Below are 22,448 nucleotides of genomic sequence, written 5' to 3' on the forward strand. Positions count from 1 at the left end.
TGCAGGGGACACGGGTTCGAGCCCCGGTCTGGGAAGATCCCACATGCCGCGGAGCAACTAAGCCCGTGCGGCACAGCTACTGAGCCTGCACTCTGGAGCCCACGAGCCACAACTACTGAGTTGGTGCGCCAGAACTTCTGAAGCCTGTGCGCGTATAGCCCGTGCTCCACAACAAGAGAAGCCACCGCAATGAGAAGCCCACGCACCGCAACGAAGAGTAGCCCTTGCTCACTGCAACTAGAGAAAGTCTGCGCACAGCAACAAGGACCCAATGCAGCCATAAATAAATGAATAAATAAAGTTAAAAAAAAAGAAAAGAATTTTTTTTGGAATTCAAAACTCCTAAAGACAAGCATGCTAAAGGCACACCAAATGACTACAAGAAATTGAAGCCTTGCTGTGTTGGACTTTTGGAAAATGGTATGAGAGTCAATTGAACAACAGGCTGATAGTTTCAAAGCAACATGTTTTAACCTTGAAACTGAGTAGAAGAATAACTATCCTCGCCTGTGAGAACTTGACCGGAAAAAACTATTTGAAAAAACTAAAAATGAAATCCTCAGTGAAGTTATCAGTCTGAGCCACGTTACACCAGAACACTGGGAGGAAATTGTTCAGCAATCTTTGTGGGAAAGAGTATCAACTCATGTGATTGAAAACATCCATCTTCCAGCTACACAGACCATGAATTCAGGGACTTTTAATACTACAGTGGATATCAAGCTTAAACAGTGAATTGATAAACAGCTTCTTAATAAAGCAATAGAGGTTGCTTGGGAGACCCTACAGGAAGAATTTTCCCACTTCATGACAGAACCAAAAGGAAAAGAGCATGATAACATATTTGATAAATTTAAAGAGGCTGTTAAGGAAGAAACTATTAAACACCAGAAGTGGAATAATTTTGTGGAGGACAGCTTGAGGGTTATTCAACACAATGCTTTAGAAGACCAGTCCATGTCTGATAAACAGCAGTGAGATGCAGCTATTTATTTTATGGAAGAGGTTCTTCAGGGTCATCTCAAGGATACTGAAAATGCAACTGAAATATGGAAGGTCCAGATTGGAAAGAGAGGTGGTTACATTGGAAGAATCAGACCCAAGAACAGTGTGTTCACAATGAAACCAAGAATGAACTGGAGAAGATGCTGAAATGTAATGAGGAACACCCAGCTTATCTTGCAAGTGATGAGATAACTACAGTCCAAAAGAACCTTGAATCCCAAGGAGCAGAAGTAGATGGAGCTTGATTAAGGATACTTGGCACCACGTTTATAGAAGACATTTCTTAAAAACAGCTCTAAATCATTGTAACCTTTGTTGAAGAGGCTTTCATTCCTAACAATGGCATTTTGTAGATTCTGAGTAGGAATGCAATGATGTTGTCCTATTTTGTCAAGTACAATGCATGCTTGCTGTCACCACAAATACTTTAATGCAGCAACTTAGAAACCGTGAAGTCAGGCAATTAGAGAAAAATGTCAAAGAGGTATTAGAAGATTTTGCTGAAGATAGCGAGAAGAAAGTTAAATCACTTACTGCTAAACAAGTTCAAATGGCTGAGGACCTCAAGAAAGTTAGAGAAACTCAAGGAAAACTTGACGCATTTATTGAAGCCCTTAATCAAGAAAAATAAATTGTAATAAAATCCTACTCATATTATAATCAGCTCTGCATACATACAAGAAAACTCCAAAGTCTTTGTCCTCCATTTTTTTCTTCTGCTATTCCATCTTTCTGAACATAAAATAATCATAGAATAAAAATTTTAAATAAATAAAAAATAATTTTTAAAAAAGAATAATGGCTTTCATTTTCCTCTTACCAGTGCTTTCATCATATTTATTATCACACTATTACCATGATGACAAAGCACAAAGACACTCTAAAAGAGCATCTATGTCCCTCCTGTCTTTGGCTTTCCCCCAAAATACATAATGCCAATTGTGTTCCTCAACTAATCAAGTACATTATACTTAATCAGCATTATGAAAACTTGTATGTCCCACCAAATGCTGCCTCTACCCCTTATTCTCTGATTAACAAAATTTTAAACACAAAGCAGATAATCCAAACCTGTTGCTTTAGTTAAATTCAAAGATAAAAGAACATTGTTACTACGATTATAATCCATTCATAACAAACCAGATTTGAAACACTTTTTCAATAAATGCTTTAAATTGAATAATGGTGAGGTATCAATGGATAGTCAGTCTGATTATAGGCTCCATGGTAGCAGGGGCCGCATCTGCCTTAGTTAATGAAATGCCCCCAGAACTTGTCTGGCTCGTGGAAGGTAGCTATTAGATATTCGTTGAATTATTAATTGATGTGGCCATGTCCAAACCACCAGGTGAGCAATTGCTGTAAGAGAACCACTATATTACAGACAAAATTTAATTTTTCAAGGAACTGTGAGGGCTTACTATCTTTTTTGAATGTTAAGAGCACATTTAATTGCCATTCAAGGAAGGAGTTCTTTCCCTAAGAGTCTCCGCTTTAAGAAGAACTGCTTAGTGGAATGCTCCAGCTATCTGCAATGCCTTCAGTTTCAGTGAAAGCTTGTCTTTCTATGAAACCTCTAAGAGCCAAAAGTGAAGTTACCTCCACTTCCAAAGCACTACTTGCAACCAAGTGCCAACATATTTACATATTTGTTTGTAGATAGATGATAAACAGTTTCCTTCATTGTTTACTTCAACAAGCTAATTAAACTTAATGTGAACACTGAAGTAGTATAAAGGCAAACATATATATGTGAATGTCTCACATATAAAGATTGTCTTCTATTTCTAATGGGGTTAGGCAAGCACTACATTTCTTCTCTTTCCTTAAAAAAAAAAAATTGAAATGGTCTAAACTTAGTAACCATATAATCTAACCAGTACAATCACAATTATGACAACTTGACTAACACAGCTTTGCAAAGGAGAACTCACACACTCTATTGAGTTTAGAATGTACCTGCCGTCTTGGACTCTGAGAACCCCAAATGGAACTATCAGTCTTAGAAAAGTAAGAAGGGAAGGGAAGGGAAGGGAAGGGAAGGGAAGGGAGGGAGGGAAGGAAGAGGAGAGGAACACACATATACCGAAACAGGCATGATAGCAAAAATATTTAACAACTGATCCGGTTAACTGTTCTGGCATTAACCAATCAGAATAAAGGCTCAACCAATCACAGCAGATGCCAGCCATACAAACTAATTATAATTATTTTTCATTTAATATTTATCAAATATGTTTTTAATATTATGACAAATACCTCATAAGTACAAAAGCACATCAGACAAGATGCTAGCTAAAGATGCCTCACTGAAGTATTAAGTACCAGAGAAGATGTTTACTACATCTCACAGTAAATGACAACTTTATCAGCAGTGATCCAAGTTGAAACATAAAATTCAAAAAATGTATGCACAGACAGCATATTGGAGACTCTCCAGTGAAGATGGGTTGCAATAGAAGCAGCTCAAGTTGCCCATGAAAGAGTATACATCTGGGAACTCAAGTAAAACTATTCAAACTCATTGGATATAACAAATGAAAAAACTATGGCATGAAACAGTGAAGATCAATGCACATTTTAAACCAGCATCCTTTTAAATAAAGGTTTTTAAGGATATGAGGCATCCCTTATTGTAGCTTTAGAGAAATAGTGAGTCTATTTATTCCACTAGTCACAAAGGAAAATGAAAAGTTAAGCAGCTTTCAAGACATAATAAAGTCTTTGATTTGGGCAGAAATAGGATATTTTGCTTAATAATATACGGGGGTTAATTAGAACTATCATACACGCTATACCTGACCTTACTATAATATGATTAAGATTGTTAAATAATTTGTTAAATAAATAAGCTTTGTGTCTGTGTATGTTTGAGTGCAGTCAATGCCATGAAAACCTAGTTCATTATGATATTGCACTAACCAGACAAGCACTTTCTTTGGGAGCGCTGGCATTCTGGTCACCATTATACCACGTAAACTGGGAGTCCTGGGACTGGGGAACATGTGACATCTCTGCTTTGCTTTTAAACTCCAATGTCAAAATGGTGGGTGGGAAAAGAATACTGATGATGATCTTTAAAAGAAAAGAAAACAAAGTAAGTAGTGGGGGTTATACAAGGCACAAGTATGATCCAAATAAAGTTAAGATTTGGGTGTATATAAAATGTCAGATCCATCCCCAATTCAGTGGATATCCTGATTGTATACATACTTTCCGACTCGAGAATTCCAATTCTAGAAGTGTCTCCCTCAGAAATACTCATGAATCCAAGCATGTGTAGATAGGGATGTTCTTTGCATGGCTATTTGTAATAGCAAAAAATTAGTGTCAACCTGAATGTCCATCTATAGAGGGAGAGCTGATGTGGGACAACCTAACAGTGGAATACAGCCAGCCCTTCATATCCGTGGGTTTCGCATCCACAGATGCAACCAAGTGTGGATTAAAAAAAAAAAAAAAAATTCCAGACAGTTCCAAAAAGCAAACTTGAATTTCCCATACATTGGCACCTATTTACATAGCATTTATATTGTATTAGATAGTATAAGTAATCTAGACGCAAAAGTTATATGTAAATACTACACTATTTTATATAAGGGATTTGAGCATCCACGGATTTTGGTATCCTGAGGGGTCCTGGAACCAATCCCTTGTGGATATTGAGAGACAACTGTACTATGTAATCATTGAAAAGACAAAAGCAGTTCTGAATATAATGAAAGTTATATTGTTAAGTCTAAAAAGAGCAAGTTATAAAATAATATGCACAGTGTAATCCCATTTAAAAAATTAAAAATTAAAAAATACGATGCATATACATATATGCATTTGAAAGTTTAAAATACATATACCACACTGCTATATGTTATAATACCCAGAGGCACGGCAGTGAGAAGTATTCTTTTTCAATGAGCATATTGCTTGAATAATTCTTTAAAGCCACTAAGTAGTTACTATCATATAAAACACATGAAAATTTATTCATATTATAAAATCAAGAATATAAAAACATAGCAAGTCACCTTCTGTTAGATGCATCTCCCATCATACATATATTTTCTCTGCCAGTAAAACCCAACAAAGATAGCAATCTAGACATCCATGATTTTTTCATTCTATTGCTAACATTCATGAATTTATTTATAGTCTATTTGAAAGAATTTTTATGTTCAACCTGTATTGGCCTTTCAGGGTAAAGAGTTTAGAAGATTTACTAAATATTGTAACAATCATCTTGGTGAACATTATCTCTTTTGAGCTAAAATTAGGCCTAGAATTCTGGGATTCAGTGAATAAAGGTAAGATTAACCCAGACTATATACCACTCATGATTAAAGAAACTAAAGTCATGTCCTTGTCGACTTCATTTTTTTTTATGCTGAAATGACCTTTTGTTGTTTTGTTTTAAAGCTTGATTTCCTGTGAAGGTTCTCTGGACTTTTCCCAGTCTGATAGGATTGGTTTGTATGTGTGTTTGTTTTCTTTTCACATGTAGAACCCAAAATACATGCAATCTTCCAGGTCTGGAAACACCATTGTTAGCAGGCACAATGATAATATTACACTAATTAATTCCTAACCCACTTCCTGAAAAGGCTCCACATTCTTTTGCCCTTGACCATTGCAGAAAAATTGGCTTGTGAAACAGTATTCAATGAAATAAATATTCCATTTCCAAGGAATAGGTCAGAGTCTACCCTCCAGAAGCACTTAAATGAGTTTTCCCTTCCACATAAAACTCTACAAGGTCTTCCTCCAGTCTTCATCCACATGGAATTAGTCTGACCAGGACATTTTACATTTGCAAAAGTGTTCCCAAAACTCACAAGCCAAGCACTGAGGAATTAGGATCCAGGCATGGAGAGCAATATGGTCTACTGCAACTCAAAGATTTTAAGTAGCTAATCAGTCTTCTTTGTCAACTCACTATGTTTTGGGGCAAAAACATTTAGTCTTGCTTCAATTAAGTCTCTTTGTTGATATAAAAATAAAGTATATGAGGAGCAAAAAGTTATTAAGTTCTCAGTAACAAGGATTTCTATTCAACTAAAGTATGTACAGGACAGAGCCATGGAGAAAATTATTCCTCAAAATCCCAGCTACCTATACCCCCATCTCACTCTCTGAACATTAAAAAGATTTATTGCCAGCACTTGTGTAGCTAGAGGTGGACCCATTTACATCTCTGCTTCATCATTTCCAAGGCTGAAATCGAAACAGATCAAAGGAGAACTTCTAGAAACAATTGTTGTTTCTCCAATATTTTGTTAAAGAGGAATCTATGTGAAATAATTTCTGGTTGACATTTCTCTTGTTTCCACAATCTCATTAGTGGAATTAAAATGTACAAGCTCTTTTATATATTTTATGTCATATCTTTTATTTGTTTGTGTTTTCTATAGTTTGCCCACCAAAAAAAAGGTTTTAAAAACAGTCATTCTATTTGGGACACATCATACTTTTAAGAGCTCTAGGAAGAATAAAATTAAAATATAAATTATAACCTTGTGTAGCTCTTAATGATCATGCTTCATCTCCTTTTTTTCTGTTTCATAAGCTATGTACTTCTTAAGCATGACCATAACCTAGAGCTTTTTAGGCTTAGGTTTGATGTCAAAAATTAAATGCCTTTAATAATTAACTAAATTACTCTTGATAATTCAAGAAGAAAGATGAGGCTAAACCATAATGGAATAGAAAAATTTGGAGATAGTTAGTGGTGTGAACAAATGTGTTTGAGGGCAGCTTTATAAAATCGCCATTTATTTCCTGAAACATCACATTAGATGAACACAACAACAGAAATTGCTAATTTTATTTAGTTTATCATGAGTTAGTATTTTTAAGCTGAGAAAATTTTCACTAAAAAGTCTCATTTACTTCTGTTGTAATTATCAGAGACAATGGTCTTTACTAATAACGAAATCTTGTTTATGTTTGTAGATGCTTTTAACTTCTTCTAACCACCTTCTCATGAGTATGCCTTTGTGACGGACGGAGCTGGCACAATTATGCCCATTTTTAAAATGAAACTGTGGTAGGGCTTCCCTGGTGGCGCAGTGGTTGAGAGTCTGCCTGCTAATGCAGGGGACATGGGTTCGAGCCCTAGTCTGGGAGGATCCCACGTGCCGCGGAGCAGCTGGGCCTGTGAGTCACAGCTACTGAGCCTGTGCATCTGGGGCCTGTGCTCCGCAACAGGAGGGGCAGCGATGGTGAGGCCCGCACACCGCGATGAAGAGTGGCCCCCACTAGCCACAACTAGAGAAAGCCCTCGCACAGAAACGAAGACCCAACACAGCCAAAATAAATAAATAAATAATTAAAAAAAAAAATAAAAGAAACTGTGGTAGTGGGAGATAAAGTAGTTGTCAGAGGTTCCACTGTGAAGATCTCAGCTCATCTGTGAGAATCAAAGACATTAACTGGTTTTCCTGAAGGTAATCTTCTGGAGCAAGGGAAAAATGAACTCAAGAGTATAGACCTCAAGAGTATAGACTAAACTAACGTTAAACTCTATAAAGCAAGTAAATATACCTTTAACCAAGAGTTTTTCCTCATTTTCAGACGCCCCATCCACATATCTGTCAGTAGCATTTGGGTACAAGTATGTGAAACAAAGGGCCTCAATCCTCCAGAAACAGCCAGTTTTAAACAGGTAGAATTGCTCCAGTTCTTGAGTTCATAGGTCAACAGTTTCATGGCCATTCTTTCATTCTGTTTGAATGCCTTCTCCAACACATCCAGGGCAAGCTGGCCAAACTGTCTGCAATGACACAGTGGTGAGTGGCAAAAATAAATGCAGGTGAGAGCCCCAGAAACATTAAAAAAGATTAGATATGAGACTCAGAAAAGACCAAAAGAGGGAACAGTAAAATGCAGAAGCTGTTTTAAAGGGATTGCTGCTCAGGAAATGGATTGTTCTCCCTTTCTTAAAAGAACAGAACTAGAGGGTTTCCACCAGGAGTGCCTGAGCTATCCATGGGGAGAAGCGAATCCACACCACAAAACAAGCTGTGTATGGCTTGGTGTGGGGCTCCCTGATAGTACCTAATAAAGAATTTTTTGACAGAAAAGATTGTTCATAAACCGAACTAGCATTTAAGGAAAAACTGTGGAAACTCCCCCCGCCACTCCTTTTTTTTTTTTAAAGATTTTAGGGACTTCCCTGGTGGCGCATTGGTTAAGAATCCGCCTGCCAATGCAGGCTGAAACAGGTTTGAGCCCTGAATCGGGAAGATCGCACATGCCGCAGAGCAACTAAGCCCGTGCGCCACAACTACTGAGCCCGCATGCCAACTACTGAAGCCTGCGCGCCTAGAGCCCATGCACCACGACGAAGAGTAGCCCCTGCTCACCGCAACTAGAGAAAGCCCACACGCAGCAACAAAGACCCAACACAGCCAATAAATAAATAAATAAATAAATTTAAAGATTTTACAAAATACACAGATGACTTAAGTAAGGAACTAGACCTGGAGACACCCCTAGGTGATCTTCTTGGAGGTTGTTTTCTCTAAAAAGTAGACACTGTCATTCTCTGGAATTTTTTAAATCAAAATGATAAATTAGTTTCTATTAACTCTAGCTTGCTTTCTTTCCCTACTACTATGATGCTTTACTACATCAAAAAACCAAAACATTTCTAACTCTTCTATCTTCTACCATCACTCTCTGGTAATTTAATACCTAATATATTTATTTGTTTTCCTGCCTGAGCTGTACTTAAAGAACAAATTTTAATATAACTTAGTATCAAAGAGTTTGAGAGTTAGGAGGGACTTCCAAAATCATTCATTGAACATTTTATAGTTAAGAAACTGAAGTCCCGAAATCTGGTCAAGTGATTTGACAATTAGTAAAGAGCTGGACTAGAACTGGAACCCGAGTCTCCTGACTTGAAGGCCACCTCTCTGCCTTTTAGTCCTTAAAATACCTCAAGACCCTTATTTATGGGAGAGTCCATGAAACACATGGCTATAAGTCCACTCATCTTACAAGTTCTAGGCTGAGGGAGATAAACGTGTCTAACCATTCTAAGAACTGTCGATGTGAATGTTAGGTAAAGGGAGAACTCCTACTTTGAGTAATTTTTCAGCTCTTCTGAGGCATCATCCACCATGTTGCTCTCCTTGGCTTCCCGGGCCATTGCTCGGTAGAGTATACAAGCAATGACTGCCTTGACTGTGGCCTCCTCTCCGTGCTGCCAGAAGAACATGGCCATCTTCTGCCTTTTCATTAGCACAGCCCAAACCAGCAGGTCATTATAAGGATAAATAAAGCCAGTAGAGTCAGGGTCATCTGATATATTTTGTTCTTCTTTTGACTTCTTCCTTGATTTATGAAGGGCTACAGACTTTTCCTGTTAGAATATAAAATAGGAATGGGTGTCCAAATACTCAAATGCACGATGTTCTACCTGACAAAACACATCGGGTATCTTAAAAATATTTTTAAATCACCGAAAAGAGATGGAAATAATAATAGAACTTTATAAATCAGAAACCAAAATTTTGGCCTTTTTTAATCCATTTCTTGTTGCATCTAATAATTCCAGGGTCCCTAGGCTGAGATACCTTAAGTTCACTTAACACAACTTAAAACACTATACCTTTGGAATAGAGCCACTAACTATACAACAATTTTCAATTTCTCAAGGAAATGGGCTAAAATAACATATTAGATAAATGATAACTATTTAAAAAAAATTCTAACCTCACCTTACAAATAGATTCATTATCTTCCTCTTAGAAAAATGGCACTAGTGTTGCCAACATTCATACAGATAGATTGGTTTTAATTTTGCTTTCCTTTATTCTGACTATATTCCCCTAGTGATGGTAATAGGTAATAATGAAATACTATTCTCTACCTGGTAAACCCACCTTTTACAGCTCATCTCAAAAACCATTCTCTAACCCCCATAGTCTTCTATATCACTTTGTATGTATCTCTCTCTCAATGCTCATCATACTGCACTGTGGTTATTACTTTGGGAGGGAGGGTGGGACCATTTCTCACTCATAATTATATCTTCTCCAACACACCTGCATCTCAAATTAAACCAAGTGTCCAAAATAATGCCTGGCAAATAACAAGATTCAATAATTATTCTTTTTTTTTTTAACATCTTTATTGGAGTATAATTGCTTTACAATGGTGTGTTAGTTTCTGCTTTATAACAAAGTGAATCAGCTATACATATACATATATCCCCATATCTCCTCCGTCTTGCGTCTCCCTCCCACCCTCCCTATCCCAGCCCTCTAGGTGTTCACAAAGCACTGAGCTGATCTCTGTGTGCTATGCGGCTGCTTCCCACTAGTTATCTATTTTACGTTTGGTAGTATATATGAGTCCATGCCACTCTCTCACTTCGTCCCAGCTTATTCTTTCTAATTAAAGGAGATCATAGCAAAAATAGTAATAAGCTTCCTCTATTTCTATAAGTGAAGGGAATTTATGTTCATTGATTATGACCAATGGTAATTTTATGAAACATCTTTTCATTCTAAGAACTATAAAAAGCAAACCTCTTTCAGCCAACATAGGAACCATTTATATGGAAACTCTTAAACAAAAGCATTCACCCCCAGAGGAAAGTGGGATTGAGGTAGTAAAGGGAGGGGGGCATAATACTGCTCACACACACACATGCACACACACAGTCATAAATACATTATCATTGACATACTGTAACATTAGGCCAAAATTATTTTTTAGAAAGTTTCAAAAGGGAAAAAAAGAAGATGCAAGAGGACAGTGTCAGAGAAGAGAAAGGAGAAGGAAACAGTCACCTCCAATTAGCCTTGGGGAAAGGAGGAGGAGGAGGGTGCAATGTTGGGCTAATGATTCTATTTCGTAGTACCATCCCATGGACTGCCTTCCTGAGTCAACACCTGGACATGGTAGAGGTAGGAACAAGGAAGGCAGCCTGAGGTGCCAGCCCCGGCAAATCATTTAGTTGCTTGTCCTGGGCGTTGGCTCATCATTGTTAGAGAACACCTGTATTATGCTTTTGACTTGCACCATCTGTTTATAGTACTTGTAAATGATCCCTCTATTTGTATTCCCCATTCTCAAACTTTAAAGGAAGAAAAGATCTCTGTCTTTAAGGACAATTTTCTTTTCAAATCTAAAATAAGTAACTGGTACCTTGACTTTGTAAGGTTGGGCAGTTCTAATGAACTGGTAATGCAGTGTGCTTTCTGCAGATTCATTTCTATTTCCTGAGCGGCATCTTCGGTGAAGAGGGGGCTGGGGAAAGCTTTGAGTAAAAGTGGTCACTTGCTGGAATATGTTATTTTATTTTTAAAATAAAACAAAAAGGGAAAAAGATGATTATAGTGGTAACAATTAACATTTTACTTCTAGACAACAATAAAACCAAATATAATATTGTGTCCTATCCAATGGTTCTGTCTCTGATCCAAGATTAGTAATTAATTACTCCTCCAACAAGAGCCTCTCATGATCCCCTTCTTACTAAGCACACTCTTATTTCCTAACATCTTAGAGAACATGTTCTTTTGCTCCCTATCATATATCTGCATTCCTTTTCTATGTGGAAATTCCATTAGAATCAATCGATGTTCTATACCTGAAACAAGTTCAGAATAGGCAATAAAGATTCACAGTTCTGATAAGAAAAAGTTCCCATTCACAAACAGCTCCAAGGTTAAGCTTCAGTTAGAAAGTTACGGAATTTCTCCAGGTGTTATATCGCTACTGGAATTCCAGTGGCTAGGCCCAATAACAACATAATTAATTGCTTGTCAGCATGAAGCTTTCATCAATGAAAAACGAAAACAAACGAGAGCATTCTTAAAGGGACTGACATAAAATTCCCAATACAAACCGTATCGGGAACTTTGAACTTTATTTTACTTATTTATTAATATTTATTTATTTATTTTATTTGTACTTTATTTTCTTTCTTTCTTTCTTTCTTTATTTTTAGTTTGTGTTTTACAGATATAAATTAGATGTAGAAGTAATGGGGTCCAACTTTTTAAAGATGCTACTCAAATTATTATCATTATTATTACTGTGATATAGAATTAATAGTATCACTAGTAATAATCATAATGACTATTAGTATTAAGTTACTCTATACCCTCTATGTACCAGGAATATGGGTTTTCCTGGGTATTCTAGGTATTATTTTATTTAATCCTTTTGATAAATTTATGAAAGTGGTATTATATTATTATTCCCATTTTAAAGATAAGGAAACTGACACACAGAGAGGTTAAGTTTCTCACTCAAGATTACACAGCTACTAATGAGCAAAAACTAAGATTCAGTCCCAGATCTCTCCGATTCCAAACCATGTATTCATTAACTGCTACGATCTAATTTACTAGGAAACACAATAAACTCTGTACTCCTTCACTAGAAAATAACTAGAGAAATGGGCAATTTCCTACCCATTTCCAGAAAGGGCATTAGAGGAACCTGCCTAGCATGTTCCCCACTGGGCTGCACCAAGGTCACAGTCAGTCCTATACCTGCCACTGGTAACCTCATAGCAAGGCGTATTTTGTTTACATGAAGGCATTGATACCTCAAGTGTATCCCTATGTCTGTGAAATGCCAATAAAGAACATTTTCTCTTTGAGAATTGGGTTTCTTTCTGTTTTGTTTTCTCATCCCTTAAAGCCAAGTTGGGTTTTCACTTCACCTCATTCTTTAAAAATAAAGGTCAAAAGTAGCTTGATATTCTAGACTCTTCATGTGATCTTATCCCAAAGTATCTTTCCAGTGTCATCCCTCACAACCTTCTGGCGCTTGTCCAGTGACAAAGGTCTCCTTGTCACTGCAAAACCATACTCTGGTGTCCACAGCACTGTGCCTCTAACTGTTCCCGCTCTTCTCTCAGCCAAAAATGCCCCAAACTACCTTTTCTAACACTTTCATTATCCCCTAATAAGAACTAGGCTCTTCAGTTTACTGATCGGTACTGGCAATTTTAAGAAACAAGCAACGTTTTCTCTGCTAATCAACTAACCAGCAACTCTAATTTTACGTTCCTAGACTTTCAAAAATATGATGGAAAATAAAATATGTATAATATGTATTTTTACGTGGTACATTCTGCATGCATCTTCCAGTATAACCCCTAGAGACTTGTTCCAAGTTTGTCATCTCCAGGCTATGTACTATTATGAGTTATAGATATAATCCTATTAAGCTTTTCACTTCTGTATTTTCAAAAGAAAAAGAAAGATAAGGAAAGAACCGGTCATCTCTCCCTCTAACCCTTCTCACCACATACTTCTGTGTCAATACGGCACATATTATATCCTGTTTTGTATTGTGGCTAGTTATTCATAAATCCGTTTCCTCTAAAAGTTTCTAAACTCCTGATCTTTATGTCCATCCCAGGCCAGCATGCCGGCACTTAGCACAGTAATTTACATGCAGCAGATAGTCAATAAGTGTCGATAAACAGCATGTCCGTTTTGGAAGCTCTTCCCACCTAAACTTCCCGAGCCATTTTTCTAAAAGTATAACTCCTAGGAATCCTTAATTTTACTAGGGTACTTTTCAATTATGCTACCTTATGTTTTCTGTAGAGGTTGCTGTAGAGGGCTCTGAAATTTTTTCTGGTATAGCTGCTGCGATATGCTCTACCAATAAGGTATTCTATCACCAGTCCAACGTCAATCAGCGTTATTCTGTAGCCTGAGAGAAGGGCATGCTGAAACAAAAACATGTAACACGTAACTGTCAGTTCTTTTTTTCTATCTCTTTTGCCATGTCACTAGAACATAACCAAATCAACTGCAAAGAGGGAGACTCACACTCTTCAGCCCTAGAACAATGCTTAAGACTCAGAAATGAAGGAAGAGCCCCTGAGTTATCACTAATAACTAAAACAAGAACAAAAACAACTGATCACTTAATATGGCCAGCTACTGATACAACCTGGTTGTTCAAATGGGAAAAAATACTTAGCCTTAAGATGTTTTTAGTTTCATAGACATGGAATGTCTGCTTTTAAGAGCTCATTTCCTCTCTTTTTCTCTCTCATGCATATACACACTTTAGAATAAAATACATTTAAAGAGAGTACAAAAGATTGTTTTTAGCTGGAAATGACAGAACCACAACAACAAAAGTATAATCACTGGAGGATATGCTGGAGGGTCCAAAAGTAACACTAAGTTAAATCTTAAGCTTCTCTATTGAAATGGCTGTAACACTTGGCACCATGTTGGCCAAATCATACACAAAACAAGAATAGGAAAGGAAGCAGAACAAATAGAAACAAGGAACATGAAGCGGCAGAGCAAAATGAGATTTCAAAACACGAGGCTGTGCCAAGACCAACGTCATGGCTGGTAGGGGCCTGAGTAGCAGGTTTCCAAGCACATGGGCCTTAGGCCAAATGAAAACTGCTCTGACCCCTTAAAGGCCACCACAGTGCCTCTTCGTAAGTGTTACTTCCGCACTGCCATTCATAGCACACTTTTAAAGGCACAGAGTGCTGAACAAGATCTTTGAAATGAACAGATTGTGAACAATGTTCCCAAAGCTTTGAACAACAAATAAGGTTACAGATATAAATAAATGCAAATAATTTAATTTTTCTCTTTCACATTCATAATTCACTTTTTCCAAGGAACACAAATCATGCTCTCATTTTGCTGCTAGTTAAACACATATCTAACTATTTCACTCCTTTTTCTTCAGTTTACCATGATAGAATCAGAGTTTAAGGAGATAATCTAAGGAACATCATTTTGACCCAACATGAATCAATGCAAAGTAAATTTACATCGGCATGGACACTTCTGCTTACTGCTAATCTGCCAACCAAATGTCTTCCTCCAGTACTTTTACTCCCACCAAGTCAACATAATCAGAAAGCCCACACTCTCTCCATCAAGATATTAGACTTCAGAATTAAGGCAAAAAAGTCTGTTAAAGTTGGAAAGTTCTGGTAACTAATGGGGGATCAGAGATGATTTTAAGTCTGCCTTAACTCAAAGTTCAATGAGAATACCATGAGCAAAATATTAGCAAAGGTATAGACCAGTGGAATCCATCCTGGTTCCCTAGAACAATGCTTAGACTCACCAAGAAAGTGAGAGTCCCAGAGTTATCACTAATAGACAAAACAAGAACAAAAACAATGGAATCACATACCAGTCCTTCAATAAAGATAACAGAACCAGGAAGTTTCTCTATTTTCAGCGGGTATTATTATCATCATTGGCAATATTGTTGTATCATGTTAAGCTGAAATTCTGCTTGGAAGTTTCTATGTCTCCAATTCATGTTTTATAAGAGAAAATAATTATTAGCTAATGCCACTTACTTGGTGGGTCAAATCTTTTAAAACACAAATATCAAGAAAAAATATGAGTGTGGTTTGGTGATGAAATTGTTCAGAGTCACAGGTAAAGAAGGTAGGTAATTCGCTAGAAAATCCAAGTCTACATTTTACAAAGCAAAATCTGGTAACACTTCACCACAAAGCTAAGACAATACCAGAAGAAATTTGTACACCTTCATCATTAGGTTACCTGTTTTACATCTCTGACAAGATGATGCAAGAGCATATTGGTTGGTCCTTGTTTCTGTAATAAAGAACAAAAGGAAGAATTTTAATTACCTTTTAATTACCATGTGCTAGGGAGAAATAAAAAACCTTTATTTCAGAATTCATAAATAATCCAGAATACTGAAAACTTTCTTCAACATCTTTAGTAATGAAGCTTAAGCCAAATTAATTCTAAGGAAGGTATTTCCCAAGAGAAGATGTGATTAGATTGAAATATTTTTCAGTGCAAGGTGTATAGTAGGAAGTAAGGCCTTAATTAACTTTTATAGTAGGAAGTAAGGCCTTAATTAACTTTGTGTGGCAAGAGGCAGAAATAAATTTTAACTAATCTGTAACTATCCTTTATTATATATAAATCACACAATTACAAATTTCATCACACAATTATATTCTATCAACAAATATTTATTGAACACTTACTACATTCATTCAAGCTACTGAGGGATTCAATGAAGAATAAAAGTACTTTCTTTATAGAATTTTTACAATCTAATAGAAGAAAGTGGGACTTACACTAAAAATAACCAACAATATGAAGATAGGTATGTTCAAAAGAGTGGCAAATAATCTGTATTATAGGGGCACTATAATATGTGAATTGGAATAATCAAGAAGATAGGACTTGAACAGGGCTCTAAAGAAAGGGTAATATTCAAAGGCAAGGAAGGACATCTCAAGAAGGGTGCTTGGCTTAAGCAAGTGGTGTCTTTACAAGGAGTAAGCCAGTCTCGTTTCAATAAAAGGTTTACATAGGAAAATTGCAGGAACAAAATTTTAAGTGTCCTTAGGTTGAAATGCTTCTAATTACTCAATAAAAGCAATTTGTTCTTATTCACATCTTTGGCTTTAATTATGGTCTTACTATCCTATTTTCTTAAATTAGTTTATGCTTCTATTCTGTATAATTAATTAAAATGGGAAACACAGAAATGACTATAGGATACAATGGATTTGGTAAGAAAGTCTCTTCTTTGGTTGAAAAGTCTGTCCCTCTATAAGCTATCTTTGTACATGAACGCTGAAGGAGACTTGAACATTCAAGATATAGTTTAAGCTGAGTGTTAAGCTAATTAATAAATAAATCTTAAGGAGGTGACTAATGAAATGTTCCAGTACTCACTGTATTATAGAGCTCTTCCAGTCGGGAGATGGTAAGAAAGCGATGGAGGTTCATGCCATATTCTATTAAGAGCTTCACGAAATCCACTCGATCCATCACCAAAGCATCTAACATTGCTTGTTCTAGCGAGCCAGGCTTCAGAGGACAGAAATAAATAAGAGATATACAGAAATCAAGAAAGTAGAAATAACTAAAGAATTACATGTATTTGAATTCAAAACTATACAGACAAAATAATCATAAAATACAATCTTACTAAGAAATGTTCAGGACCTAAGTGAAGAAATAACAAAAGGTAAACTGAAGGCATAAAAGACCTCTTGAATAAATGTGTTCTTGGATGAGAAGATTGACTGTGGTAAAGATCTCAATGCTTCCCAAATTAATGTTTGAATTTAATGCAATTCTAATAAAAATCCAAGGTTTCTTTCCCTTCCTTCTTTTCCTTCTGCTTCTTTTTCTTTTTCTTTTTTGGTAACTTGGCATGTTCCCATTTAAACTATACCCGACTTCTGGGTATAATGGCAAATTAAACACACTCATCTACTTTTACTCCTACCTAAAACCCCACTAAAATTATAGTAAAGGGTTTTTCTGTCTTTTTGTGTTTTTTTTTTAAAGAAATGAATCCACAAGAACAAGGAGGTCAAGAGTGAAACATTTTAGAAGTTGAAAAGCAGATGGTCAAATGGTAATTGACTTAGCAGTCCCCAAAAAGCCAAAAAATGGAAGTCTGGAAAAAAAGTCAAGAACCAAACAAAATCTATGCCACAGAATTCTGGCAGCATAAATTGCTAACACTGGGACCTTCCCACTCATCTTTCCCTATTGGTTTCCGTAACAGTAGGAACAAGGCTTTACCTTCTAAGCAGGAGATTGGAGGATTTCTTTCTGATATTGTGATGAACACAAGAGAAAATATATGAATATGCTAACACTTCAGGTTCCCCAACAAATGGGGGCAGCCAGATCACCATACTGTGAAGCCCAAATCTACAGGCTCAGAATTTCTAATGAGCTTTCTTTCCTCCACACTTAAACAAAGAGTCCAGGACAAACAGACCAGAAAACGTCAACTAGGAGGAATCAGACAAAACAGGAAGAAGAAAACTTCAAAAGAACTATCATTAATAGCTTCAAAAAAACAAAAGAAGATATTACATTCAGGATGGTAAGACCTAGGGTCTGTCATACAGAGTGAAGTAAGTCAGAAAGAGAAAAACAAATACCGTATGCTAACGCATATATATGGAATCTAAAAAAAAACGATGGTACTGATGAACCTAGTTGCAGAGCAGGGATAAAGAGGTAGACATAGAAAATGGACTTGAAGACACAGGGTGGGAGGGCAAAGCTGGGGCGAAGTGAGAGTAGCATCGACATATATACACTACTGAATGCAAAATAGTTGGCTGGTGGGAAGCAGCAGCGTAGCACAGGGAGATAGGCACGGTGCTTTGTGACCACCTAGAGGGGCGGGATAGGGAGGGTGGGAGGGAGGCTCAAGAAGGAGGGGATATGGGGGCATGTATATGCATATGGCTGGTTCGCTTTGTTGTGCAACAGAAACTAACACAGTATTGAGAAGCAATTATACTCCAATAAAGATCTATCAAAAAAAAAAAAGGTACATGTTCACCTTCCCTATAACCCAGCAATTCACTTGTAGAGAAATAAAAACATATGTCCACAAAAAGAAAATAAATAAATAAACAAATAAAAATTTAAAAAAAAAAGACAACATATTTGCTCTCAGGAATTAATAATATGCTATCAGAAACAAAAAGCTACATACAAGGCGTGAAAAATTAAACTTGAGGAAATCTACCAAAGAAAAGATATAGAAGATTAGAGGAAAAGATAAGATTAGAGGAGCAGTCCATGGGCCTAACATTTAAATGATAAAATTCCTGAATGAGAGCAGAGAAAACAGGGGAGGAAACTCCCCAGAAAGGAAACACATGATTGCCAAGTTGAAAGCAAGCGCCCAGTGTAATGGATATAAAAACTCATAACGACGCACATCATTGTGAAATGTAAGAACACTGGAACAAGAGAAGATTTTCTTAAACTCCCAGAGAAGAAAGAAACGGTCATAAACAAAGGATCAGAAAACAGAACGATTTTTACTTCTCAACAGTACTGCTGGGTGCTGGAAGCTAAGCATTCAAAATTTTCTAGGAAAATTAGTTCCATCTTGAATTAAAATATATCCAAACATATAAGGTCTCAAAATTTTTATCTCCCATACTCTCTTTCTCAGGAAGTTACTGCAAGATACACATCATCAAATAAAGGAGTAAACCAAGAAAGAGGAAAACAGGGGATACAGAAAACAGGCGTTCTAACAAAGGAGGGAATCTCCAAGATGATGAAGGATGACAGCTCAGCACCAGGAATAGCAGGCAACCAGTCCAGATTGCAGCAGGGAGGGCACAGACAGAAATGTTAAGAGCTCTCTAAAATTAATCAGAAAACAGCAATATGACTTATTATTTAGAAATATGGAGATTTATAAATGTCAGAACAGTCCAAAAATGTCAAAAGTGCTTGGCTCTACTGATTAGCAGGGCAGGGAACTACTATCTTTTTGGTAGCTTTTTAGTACCACTTGATGTTTTAAACAATGTGCACAAATTAGTTCAACCCCAAACTAACAGACCTATGGTCTGGTCACAACTGTAATTTTTTTAAAATGAAATGTTAACGGTGGTTAGCATTAGCACTATGAGTAATCTTTCTTCTTCCTGCTTTTCTCTGTTTTCACTCATTCCTATTGTGAGCATGCATTACACTTTAATGCAAAAAAATAAGATAAACTTTAAGTTTTGAATAACAGTATAAAAATCTGCCCATTCAAAAAGTAAATAAAAAATCCTTCCATTTGTCTTTCCCCCAACTTCCTTTGTCAGCTTCAATTAGGCTGCAGAGCCAGAGGAAAAAATGTTTTCAGGGAGGCAAAGTAGATGAGAGAAATGTCTAGCAATGGTGTGTACCCAGCATCAGAGATGCTACCCTACCCCCACACCCGTCCCCAAAGCAACCTATCTCTCCTCCAATTCTCTCTTTTGTCCCTCCCTAACAAACCAACACACGACATAGGTCTTCCAAATAACTTCATCTTCATTATACCTTCCAATGTTGTCCATAAATTAGGATATGTTTCTTGGCAATGTCCATCCTGTCCCAAGCCATTGCCAGATTTAATTGTTCTGATGCTGATAAATTTGTGCCTAGGGTAAAAGAAAGGAATCACATATTCTGTTTATGATATCAACATAAAAAGCACAAAGTGCCACAGAATGTGAAAAGAGGGAAGGAGGAACAATTGTAACCTTATTTAGACACTCACCCTTTAGCAGAGCTGTTAGGATTGCTAAATCAAGGTCCTGTGACTCCTCAGAATCAGCATCAAAAATGGTAATCTGTAACAGTTGAAAAACAGAAAGCCATACATTTTGGGGACTAGCAAAGAAATGCTTTCAAAAGTACCCACAAAATTTGCTCTTGAGCTAATGAATTACGCGGAACATTCATCATTAATGTCAAAAATCACACAGAGTTAAAAAAAATTCTTTTTTTTTTTTTTTTTACTAATAAGAGAGAAAACTTTTAAGTAGGGTAAAGGCGAATTGTACACATTCAGGGGATAAAAAAAAACTGAAAAATTCCAAGTATCTTAGAGGAAACATGCATGAAAGAACATTATTACATTAATTTACTATTCACATGCTATAATGGAAAGAAACTCAGTGTCAATTCCTCATGTAAAGAAAACCATTCCTCATTTTGAAAGAATACGAAATGAGATCCTTCTGTTCACCTAGCTTTAGAAACTAAGACTTTTGCTTTTTAATGATAAATGAATCCTCAAGGATTTGTCATAAAATAAGTGAGGCAATTACAATGCACCCAGTGAGCAAGTACAATGGACAGTGAAGAAAGCCTTCACAACGTCAAAGCCTCCAGTGCATCCTGGCACGTGACTGATTTTTTTTAACACAAATAAGGACATTATTTATGATTATAAAAGGTCTTCTCCTGTTAATGAATGTATCTCAATCTTTACAGATGAAAATATATAGTAAAGGGACCTGTTCAACAAAAAAGAGCCAAGATTGGCAAGTTCTAGCCCCAGATATGCCACTAACTTGTCAGTCCTGGGTAAATATCTTAAAACCATTGCATCTCAGGTTCCTCACCCACAAGATGAGAGGAACCCACTAAATAATCTCTAAGGTCTCATAAAGATAGACTTCTTCTACAATTCAAGCTAACAGCCCCTCTACCTAACAGCCCCCCATCATGTGCATGAATAAAATCAACCCTCAACTGTGCAGGAGTTGAGAACCTTTCCGTAACATGCAAACCCTTAGCTGCCTTCTCTAGTTCCCTCTTGATTATTACACCGCTCCCTGGTTACTCTCCTTGATGACAGGAGGAGACAAATATAAGGGTGATCCCTTTAATATATCCTTTTCTTAACCTACTGACTATTGTGGGGAATATAAAATGTAGTAGACCATGCACACGATTTCAACTCTGAGCACCAGTTTTAGTTCTACTCTTTCATAACTGCATGACTCTGGGCAAATCACTTAAATTCTCTAGGCTTCAGCTTCGTTATCTCTGAAACTGAAATAAACAATCACTGCCATATTGAACTCACTCATGGGGCTATTTCACGTGAAAAAATATATTGGAAAGCACACCATTAATTGTAGACATGGTTGTTATTTTCATTGTTACTAGGTCAACCAAAACCCCAAAGGGTTCTTCACATCTGTTTAGCCATGCTTAGTCTAGACTGAACTTGTTCAATTGGTTTTTTGAGGGAAGATGCTTTAATATTACCAAAATCTTGTATGATTTGGTCCAGCCTTCAAATTCTGGAAAGATCACTATGATATGACATATCTGCATATTTAATGTAACGGTCGGCTACATATTATCCAAATCACTGATAAAAATTTTGATCAAGGGCTTCCCTGGTGGCGCAGTGGTTGAGAATCTGCCTGCTAATGCAGGGGACACGGGTTCGAGCCCTGGTCTGGGAAGATCCCACATGCCACGGAGCAGCTGGGCCCGTGAGCCACAACTACTGAGCCTGCGCGTCTGGAGCCTGTGCCCCGCAACGGGAGGGGCCGCAATAGTGAAAGGCCCGCGCACCGCGATGAAGAGCGGTCCCCACACCACGATGAAGAGTGGCCCCCACTTGCCGCAACTAGAGAAAGCCCTCGCACGAACCGAAGACCCAACACAGCCAAAAATAAATAAATAAATAAATAAAGTAGCTATAAAAAAAAAATTAAAAAAAAAAAAAATTTTGATCAAAGTACCCTAAAACACTAAAATCTTTTCCTGAATCTATGTTATGTTCATAGCCCAAAGTTCGTGGCCTCTATTTTCCATCTGAGAGTTTATTCACATATTTCCATTGTCCAGTGCATTCCCAATGATCTCCTATGGGACATACTGAGGATACTGTGATAGAGTCATCTAAGCCAGCAGACTTGAGTTTATTTAAGACATGGAGCTGTTCCTTTACCCTCTGAAAATATTTACATGTAATTTTCACTAAATTCAATCACTTTTCTGTAATACTGTTATATTGTCTAAGTGCTTTTTCCCAGGTACGGTCAGGAATATGAAGCATGGTTGGAGGGCGGGAGGAAACAAGAAGTCAAGTTTACTCAACTTAAAGGTCAAGTTCTGTAGAGCTATATATAATCAAGTAAGAAATGAAAAAAA

General features: G+C 36.9%; 1 protein-coding gene and 1 pseudogene across 2 annotated transcripts in view; one reads left to right on the forward strand and one right to left on the reverse strand.

The window, feature by feature from the left end:
* TRPM6 (transient receptor potential cation channel subfamily M member 6) overlaps nt 1-22,448 on the reverse strand; it is a 199,027-nt gene that overhangs the window by 61,446 nt on the left and 115,133 nt on the right. For both annotated transcript variants that reach the window (XM_057548608.1, XM_057548609.1), the window contains 9 exons: nt 20,050-20,122; nt 19,830-19,930; nt 16,698-16,832; nt 15,540-15,593; nt 13,568-13,708; nt 11,161-11,295; nt 9,087-9,367; nt 7,543-7,771; nt 3,928-4,080 (listed from right to left, as the gene is read on the reverse strand). In XM_057548608.1, the coding sequence (XP_057404591.1) occupies nt 3,928-4,080; nt 7,543-7,771; nt 9,087-9,367; nt 11,161-11,295; nt 13,568-13,708; nt 15,540-15,593; nt 16,698-16,832; nt 19,830-19,930; nt 20,050-20,122 (1,302 nt within the window). The remainder of the gene's footprint in view (nt 1-3,927; nt 4,081-7,542; nt 7,772-9,086; nt 9,368-11,160; nt 11,296-13,567; nt 13,709-15,539; nt 15,594-16,697; nt 16,833-19,829; nt 19,931-20,049; nt 20,123-22,448) is intronic.
* On the forward strand, nt 307-1,636 carry LOC103011946 (dynamin-like 120 kDa protein, mitochondrial; annotated as a pseudogene).

The sequence above is a fragment of the Balaenoptera acutorostrata genome, chromosome 6 (assembly GCF_949987535.1).
Source record: "Balaenoptera acutorostrata chromosome 6, mBalAcu1.1, whole genome shotgun sequence".
Classification (NCBI taxonomy): Eukaryota; Metazoa; Chordata; class Mammalia; order Artiodactyla; family Balaenopteridae; genus Balaenoptera; species Balaenoptera acutorostrata.